Source organism: Prionailurus viverrinus, chromosome D1 (assembly GCF_022837055.1).
Source record: "Prionailurus viverrinus isolate Anna chromosome D1, UM_Priviv_1.0, whole genome shotgun sequence".
In the NCBI taxonomy this organism is placed as follows: Eukaryota; Metazoa; Chordata; class Mammalia; order Carnivora; family Felidae; genus Prionailurus; species Prionailurus viverrinus.
In genome coordinates, this window is record NC_062570.1 from 2,528,408 (window position 1) to 2,537,804 (window position 9,397).

General features: G+C 46.6%; 1 protein-coding gene across 2 annotated transcripts in view; it reads right to left on the reverse strand.

Annotated features, from left to right (window-relative positions):
* PDGFD (platelet derived growth factor D) overlaps positions 1-4,743 on the reverse strand; it is a 222,330-nt gene extending 217,587 nt beyond the window's left edge. Inside the window, exon 1 of one of the 2 annotated variants that reach the window (XM_047823327.1) lies at positions 4,496-4,743. In XM_047823327.1, coding sequence (XP_047679283.1) covers positions 4,496-4,619 — 124 coding nt within the window. In that variant the 5' untranslated portion in view covers positions 4,620-4,743. The remainder of the gene's footprint in view (positions 1-4,495) is intronic. The other variant, XM_047823326.1, reaches the window with a different exon arrangement.
* Positions 4,744-9,397: the final 4,654 nt, after the last annotated feature.

Genomic DNA, 9,397 nt, shown 5'->3' on the forward strand with positions numbered 1-9,397 from the left:
AAAGCCAGGGAGCTTGTCCTGACTGGCATGGCTCGGATGGACCAGACGCCTACAGCTGGCGCACTTAAAAGACGTTCTTATTCTGATATAAAGAAGAATTTCACAAAGATGTTGGCCAAGTACCCATGTACTGCGTGGGTAAGCGCGGGACAGCACGCTTATCACCGGCCATCAGAGACCAATGACTCTGGGGACCTTGCTCCATTGTCTGGCCCTACTGTTCTGAAACAATAAAGCTTTCCTCTCATTCCCTGAAAGGGAAAATCCCATGTCATGGGAAAACCTCAATGTCATTACTGTAACTCACAATCTAGTGGCATTTCCTACTACAGTGTATGTCCACCAGTTTCAACCCACCCATTTAGAAGAATCCGTATTAAACAGGCAAGTCAAAGTTATATTACATTTAAAATATGTGATCATCACTAGGCTCTATGAGATCATGAAACTTTAATATCCTCAGAGTCAAAAAGAAAATATGAACACAGAAGAACATAAGAGCTGACCCTAGTGCGATTCTTCGCTTTCAGTCACTTAAAAATAATTTACTGTAAATTAATATTGCAGTGTATAGAATAGACATCCTATAGATAGGAGCGTGTGTGTCTGTGTCTGTGTGTGTGTATATATATAGAGGATATTGTATGTCAGTTTTACTTCAGAATACAAACCAACCCCAATCATTAACTGTCCTCTGCCTTGTCGCCTTCCCTAAAAGATCTGATGTTCACATGGAAGTCGACGTGCGGTCATCGCTGGTGACAACAGAGACCCATATTATCCAAACGCAAGCTTGACTCCTTAGAGATCCAAGGCCACAATTAGTAAAACTGCAGGCCTATCGCTAGACAGTGATAAAGTGACAGACACTTCAGGCACTGGCATGGCAAACAAACAAACAAAACTAAATTCAGAATCATTTCCCACCAGCACCTGAAAAAAAAAAAACACAGAAAACAACAAAATGGATCAAGGCAAAGGAGAGTGCATCTGCACCGTTGGCGGCTTCCCACACCAACTAGGAAGCTCTATCTAAATTTAAAAACAAATGAGTGGGGGCGCCTGGGTGGCTCAGGCGGTGCAGCGTCCGACTTCGGCTCAGGTCACCATCTGATGGTTCCTGGGTTCAAGCCCCGCGTCGGGCTCTGTGCTGACCGCTCGGAGCCTGGAATCGTGCTTCCGGTTCTGTCTCCCTCCATCGCTGCCCCTCCCCCCTCTCAAAAATAAAGATCAAAAAACCAATAAAATAAAATAAAATGAATACAAATAAAAATAAGGAAGTAACACCGTCGGTTAACTGCTACCTTTACGCTTCTGATCCACACTGAGCAAGCAACGCTGGTTGTGACCAGTTATCACCAAAACACCAACTGTGCAGGCACGTAAATAAGAAGAGGTAGGAATGGGCGTCAAAGGCAAACCAGCGAAAGAAGAACAAATATGATACCAGGAGAAGAATAAATATGCAATTGAGTTTTGCAAACTGTTATACTGGAATCCTTCCTAGCCAGACGATCTACTTTCCCTCAGAGGCAGGGACCAAACTCCACCACCACTGGGTCACCTTCACCCATTCTGCAGCTACAGCGAACGGGTCTGCCGATAACCCTTTTACAACAAGAACACGTTGTGACGGAGAGTTCCGGAAGGCCGGGAGACCGCGGCAGACCAGCCTCCCACACTGGGTACAAGGACATCATCCCGTATCCATTCGAACACTTCCCTGTTGTTTCTAGCAATGCCGGCTATCTGGAGCTATCAGCTACACACAGAATGAAAACAAGGTCTGTGGGCGCATCAGGCTGGACAGAACCCCCACCCCCACCCCCGCGTTCGTGCCCATGACAGGATGCCCTCCCTGTTTGCTCCAATCTTGGCTGCAGCATTAGGGAGCAGCTAACCGGGTCAGTGGGAAGAAACTGATGGCACTTAAGGGTGAATGAAGATGCTTCCATCACCAGATACAGGTTTCTAAAACCCCTGGCCAGGAGTCACGGCTAATTTTTGGCTGTGATTTCCTACCACTTGTAATCCGAGAGCCAGCTCCTCCAAGGACGCCAAATTAACATTTGAAAACTTTGCCCTTCTGTGTTTCCCCCTGTCCTCCCCAAGCTTACACCCTGTCTTAATCTGACAGTGCAAAGGGCAAGACTATCTATCTTCTCCCTTCACCAAGGAACTCTGGGGGAATAAGTTAAAAACGTCTGGAATCAGAGGTTTTAATTTAATAAGTGATTATTTTCCCTCATCACCCTAACTGTTGTGATGAAAACTTTCCAGACAACGTCTAGACTTTTTCAAAGACCCCTTATTCTCACACCCTCACCAGAACTCTGTGGCACCGTTTCTCAACTGAGTTTTGGCGTTTTTTTTTTTTTTTTCCATTATCATCATTTGCCCTTCAGAAGCTTGTTTAGACTTTTGTGTTTTTTGTTTTTTTTTTTACTAATCACGTCCCTTCCTATGACATGCTCACACTGCAGATATACTATCTACCTCTATACACATATGGGCCCTTCAGAGGACCACAAACTATCATACTAGTCAAGATTTTTTCACCCTCCAAGATCTGATTTTGCTGCTTTGGGGGCAATTTTGGGTCTCTTTGAAAAAACATGCCCTGTGACACTGAAAATATGCTGCCTTTTAAAAATTCCCCCAATTAAAAACCCATTATGAGTATGAACTTTGCTTTACTCTGTATATAACAATTTTTTTAATCTAACCTTCTCCACCCCCCCCTCCTATATTGTTTGTAAAGTGAGACCAACATTGAGGAAAAGTGCTGAGCAACCCAAATTAATCAAAGTGTGTGTGTGTGTATATACTGTTAGTAAACTGCAAAACAGCTTGAACTAAAATATGAATAAATCGATCCAGGCTAGCTTTTGAAATTTTGATGAAACAAAGCATGTATCATATAGACTAGATAGATGAACAGTGTTTTAACAATGAAAACTAAAAGGCAAGCCTGCCTTAAAAAAATATATTACAAGCTGCAGGACTGGGTTTTAGTTGGAATCTTGGGTTAATGGGCAATGGTTACACACTTTTCATTTTCTGTCCTTGACGTCTTGTAAGTGATACTTGGGAGGCTAAGGATTGCAAAATTATGGCTATGAAGTCACGCAAATTATACATGGCATTTTATTCGACACAGCCTAGAGGGCATATAAAGTGCAAACGTTAACAAATGTAAAATCTCAAACTAGGAGAAAAGATCGTCCCCGGTGGAAACATAAACGAGTGAAGCAAAATTATAAAAGTTTGGTCTTGAGCCCACACCTTTTTTTTTTTTAAGTGCTAGTAAGAAATTTCTGTGCTTTCACTAAGATGGAGGGTATTCAAATAGGCACTGGTGGGGTGTTGTACATGAAAACATCGCGGTAAAGTAACGCTGGGAGTAGGGGGCATCTTCTGGCCAGGAGGTGACTCTTGAGGCTTCCCTGGGCCCCCTGCACACGGCTACGTCACTTCCTGTGACTTGCACACACTGAAATCCATAGTGTATCTGTCACCAGAAAATACAGTAAAGTCTTTTCAAAGTTCAAAAGCCTTTCAGCAAAGTCCAAATTCAGGGCACACCAAGAGGGAAACTGATAAGGGAACAAGATGGCCAATATAAATTCACCGAGAACACACACTGCCAAGTCAAACAGTGAAGCCAGCCCGGGGAGTCCCTTGGGGATGTGTTAGAACTTCACGCGGACAGACAGACAGAAAGATACTATTACTGAAGGAAAAAAACCCAAAAACCTAGGGGTCAGTTCGGGTGAGGTGGGAGAAACAGCTTCAGATTCCTGGGAACACGAGTTGCAGGTGAGAATAAAGGGATACATCAAGTTCAGACCTGGGGGGTAGCCCACCGAGAAGCTGACCTAGGTGTCCCCCAGATAAGGGACACAAACAGGCCGGCCTGGGGCCCACGGGGCTTGCTGTACAAACCCTGGTGCTTGTGCCAACACAGGGAGACCTTCTGCGCCTGGAAAGTCACCCTGCGTTGCGGTGAAAGCCCAGTGTCCCCCGGACCCCGAGCTTCGGAGCCAGCGCTGCGCCCCCAGAGGAGGGTCACTGTGGGGACAAACAGCACACATGCTGCACACGGGCACCTCCCCCACATAATCAGTACAGCTGTCACCCTGGTCCAGGCTGACTGCGGGACACAAGGACATCATTCCCTGTCCTCCCGTGGCTACAAGACACATAAGTCGCCCGGACAAAGCCCCTCCCGAGCCCCCATCTACCCGAGTCTCATGCGCACAGAGCCTGACCCGGGGCGGCGCCGGGACGTGGGGACCTGCCCCCTCGGGGGCCCTGAGCCACCTGACCCCCCCCTCCGCCACCACCCACCCCCCTCCCCCGGAACAGGGACAGCACCCGCCGCCGCGGAGCCTTACCGCGCGTCCCAGGAAAGTTTCCCTGTCCCTACAGAAGCGGACGACGGCGATACGTCGGTGACCCGGCGCACGACCCGGCAAACGCGCGAGCCCCTTACCATCTCTCCGGAGGCCGGCGGCGCGCAGGGCCCGCAGGGACGCGCTCTGCGGGGCCGCGGGGGCGTCCCGACAGCCGCACAGGTTGGCGCACACCAGGGTGTAGACGAGACCGAGCGGGCGCATTGGGCCGGCGACCCGAGACGCCGGGCCTGGGCGCTCCCTGCACCGCCCGCTGGAGCGCGTGTGGCCGCCGGCAAAGCCGAGCGGGACGCACAACAGGTTGGCGCGGGCCCGCCCCCTCCGGCGCCCCGCCCCGCCCCGGCGCTCGGGACCGACCGGCCCCACCTGCCCTGGCCCCGGGGTCGGGAGAAACGGCCAGCGCCACCTACCCCTCCCCGCGGGGGTGGGGAGCCCAGCCGGCCCCACCTGCCCTGGCCCCGGTAGGGGGCAGCTCCAGGCCCAGGGCCTCCCCACCAGGGGTCCGCTGCACACAGGGCGGGACTCACCGCTTGGGGGTGTGGGGGTGCTTGGGGATGGGGGCCTAGGCGGGGGGTGGGGGGGGCAAGGGGGGGTGCTTGGGGATGGGGGCCTTGGCGGTGGGGGGATGGGGGGTGTTTGGGGATGGGACATTGGCTGTGGGGGGTGGGGGGAGTGCTTGGGGATGGGGGCCTTGGCATTGGGGGTGTAGGGCTTGTGGATGGGACCTGGTTGGGGGGGGAGTTCTTGGTGATAGGGCCTTGGCGATGTGGGTGGGGGCTTGGGGATGAGGCCGTGGGGGTGAGGGGTTTGGGGGGCTTGGGGATGGGGCCTTGGCGATGGGGGGAGGTATTGGGATGGGGCCTTGGCGGGGTGAGGGGGGACATGGGGAGGGGGCCTTGGTGGTGGGGGTGGGGATGGAGCCTTGGCGGGGAGGGGGGGGGGGGAATGTGGATGAGGCCTGCAGTTGTCAGTGTTCAGTTTGCAGTGGCTCAGATCAGATCCTGCTTAGTGAGGATGTGACTGGGTGAGGCAGCAAGAGGGTGCAAGGTTAAGGAGCTCCAGTGAGTGTGACCTTAGCAGGGTCCAGGTCATTTCTCAGGGTGGGTGGGGAGTGGGCAGGTCTTTCTTATCTTACAGGGCTCTACCCATGGGGTGTAGTGTACAAGACATGGTCAAGGGCCTTTTATATGCCCACCCACAGCCCCTGCGCATACAAGCGGTTAGAGGTCAGGGGGGCCTCAGCAGGGGCACACTGGCAAGGTGGAGTTGGGAGAGCATCACATTCTGTTCCTTCGTGGTCCTCAGCAGGAGGCAGGGACATCAGGCCTTAGGGCCTCCCTGCTCTCAGTATATGGGAGTTCAGAGGTCCAGACAACTCACTCTAGATTCTAGAAACTTCTGCGTTCACATCTACTTCCCCGGGCTAACCAACTGTATTTGGAACAGGAGTGGGTCTCACCTCTGCTGCTTCCTAGCTTTGTCGCCTTGAGTAAAGCACTTGACCTCTGGAGCCTCAGTGTCTTTACTTAGAAAAGGAAGGTAGCAATTTTTAGTTTGTATGGTTTCAGTGAGAATTATATGAAATGATTTTAGTAGATAGCTCTGTAAGTGATTCAAATCCAAATTCACATAACTTCTCAGTGGTTCACTGGTGAGCCCTAGAAGAGACATTTTCTAGTCTCGTGTGGGCCCCCCACATCCCTGGCAGTCTGGGGTGTGAGAAGTAAGTGATCTCCACAGAAAGAGAGCCAGAAGCAGCTGAGGAGGGTAGAAAGTTCCGGAGAAGAGACCCTTGGCCATGACACCATCCAACACTGACCAGGGTACCTGAGTTCTTTCCATAAGATTCATGTGGTTCGTCTCTTGGCGTTGTGTCTGAGACACTGTTTTACAAACGGCAGGTTTGTGGGTTGTGAGGTCAATTTCCAGAGCCGCATTATTGTTTTTTTCTATTAAGACTTTATTTTTCCAGGTAATTTTTAAGTTCACAGCAGAACTGAGTGGAAATTACAAAGATTTCCCGTACGCGCTCTGTCCCAATGCAAGGGTAGCCTCTGCTCTCATCACAGGGCCCATGAGAGTGGTATATTTGTTAAAACTGATGAATGTGCGTTGATGCTTCATGATCACCCTAAGCTTACGTTACGATACACATAATGCTTACATATGGTACACCTGATGGCTACATTATGGCTCATTCTCGGTGTTTGGACACAATATGGGTTTGGACCAATAATAATGACACATATTCATTGGTAGCTATAATACAGACTACGTTCACTGTTCTAAAAATCCTCTATTCTCCAGCATTATTTTTTCCATAAATACAATCACTCTCAGACTTAATTATCAGAGCTATTATGGCAGATAATAACATTGTTTTATGAATATTTTGTTTCAAATACTCGTAGGGATATAAAAGGCATTTCTATGGGGCATGATCAGAAAGTTTGAAAATCACTAGAAATAAGGCTGATCACATTGTCTCAAAATATAATCAATCCCTTTAAGAGGCACCCAGCGGAGGCATAAGATTTGGGTTTGCATTCAATCATTGACTCATCCAACAGGTGTTAATTAAGCAATAGATTTGCCCTTTGCCGTGCTCTAGTCTAAAAACCCTAGGGATAAAATACCGAACATGAGAGAGAAAATCTGAAGCCCTCGGAGCTTCCTTTAATGAAAGAGAGAGCATAAACAAATATATAATAGAGATTTTATATTTTAATAAAAAAAACGAGTCAAAGACTAATAAGATAGGTGTAGGGCTAATTAAAATGTATTATACCATTTTTAAAAAGTAGTTGAAAATGCTTATTACATTTCAGGCCCATCTCCTGAAATGAGACTACAGGAAAAACTGAAAAAGTGTGCAAGAGGCTTAAGTTATGACAAGCATCAAAATGCTAAAGAGGATTATTTATCTCGATATCTTTCATAAAATACTGAATTTAAAGTATCCAAAGTAGTGTTGCCTGAGATACTAATACTGTGTGCTGTGTAAAGGCATTGTAAATTCATATTGTCAACTATTTTAGCTGGGAACAGTAAAGTACGTCACATGGAGTCTGCACTTCCTTGATCTTTAATGTCAGTAAATATCCAAAATCAATAATAAAACCAAAACAACTAGGCATAGGCACTCAATAAAGATATAGTGAGAGGCTGAGGAAGGTCAGGTATGAAAACAAAAGATAAAACAATTCAACGTACTTTTTACCTGTATCTTAAACTAACAGCAAAACATTGAATTTGACACCTCATTGTTTTAAATGCTCAGTTAGAAGAGCTTGAACCCACACGATTAAATTGGATTTATAAATATTTATTACTATTCATAATAACAGAAATCCACTAATCTATATCCGTTGTTCAATGACATTCATATAACTGTAAAAGTACTCTACTGTTCACAAACAATTTTTAAATACGAGAGTAATTTATAATAGGTGTGCAAAGTGCCATTTATCCCAAACACATGTTCTAGCGGTAACAATTTGCTAAAAGGGTAGGTCAGGATGTGACACTACTTTTTATCATATACTCTTTTCCTTAAAGTAAAACACAAGAGTGGTGTTTTCCACTACATTTTCAAATTTGCTTGGCTTTTTCACTAACTCATAAAAGCCACAGTGGAAAACAAATGAAATGGGGCTTGTGTCATTTTCGCAGGTGGCTCATACCAGTATTTTTTTTTTTAAACTTGTACAGCCTTTAAGTTACAACTCAGTGCAGGACCTTTGTCTTGACTATGGTAACCATGGAACGAAGCCTACCGTCTTCAAAGAGGACATCTAGGCATCATCCTCCACTCACCCATCTCAGAGAAAGCCAGGCACTCTGACCTAAAACTCCCGATTTCTGCTCTGCCGGTGACCACCGAGCTTTGGCAGTATTGAACTTGCGTGGGACATAGATCCGTTCCTCCAAAATGAGGGTGTTATACTAGATGACCTTCAAGATTTCTTTTGGAAATCTATTTTGTTTCCTTTGTTAAGCTTTTCCATCTCTCTCTCTCTCTCCCTCCTCTTCTCTCTTTCCTGCCCCCCTCCCTTTTACCACGGTCTATATATGTGGCTTTATCAAGCTCAAATGCATTTTAAATAGTTGTTGGAAAAAGCACGTGCAAGAATAACAGTATTCTGCAAACTTGAACGGGCGGATACTTGAAATGTCATTCACTCATGTGTGTGTCAGCCCCCCTTATCTGCGGTTTCCCTTTCCAGAGGTCAGCCGAGTTCCAGACCCCACGAAACCTCCTCCTGCCGAATCTTTGGAAAGTCAGCAGTAGCCTAGCTCTGTGTCACCATGCCTGCGACTGTCCTCACCTCCTACCATCTCATCTGGCAGGCATTTGCTCACGTCAACTCCTCATAAGAAGCGTGAGTCCAGCAAGATATTTGAGAGAGAGACCACGTCCCCATAACTTGTAGTACCGTATAATAAAATTGTTATAATTGTTCACTAGTTACTGTTGTCAATCTCTCAACGTGCCTGGTTCATAAATTAAACTTTATCATACACTCAAAGGTTCATTTATCATCCAATCCTAATAGTTAATTTTGCTTTCAAAATTGTGTTTTCTCTATGAAACCAGTGGTTCTAAGGCATAACAATACAGATAAGGAGAATATGTTTTAGTGGTGGAAATAATGAAGGAGATGAAATAGAACTGATTAAAATCACAACAGACTTAGAACAGAGACAAGATAAACTGTCTGCTTTAAGACAGTTAGCAAAACGATTTCGACCTATGGTTTGGCTCAGAAAAACCGGATTAAACTCAGTTTATTTTTGTAATTGAATAAAAGATAATGTTTAAATCGTTGGTGCCAAAAAATTAAATTGAATATTCATAAGATGACAAACCGTGGTAAATTTTCTTAGTTTCGAACGATTTGAGGGACCTAGAATACCAGCATGGTTACAGAATATTTTATATCAAGTCTGTGCAAAATATGCCATTAAATTATGACTACTCA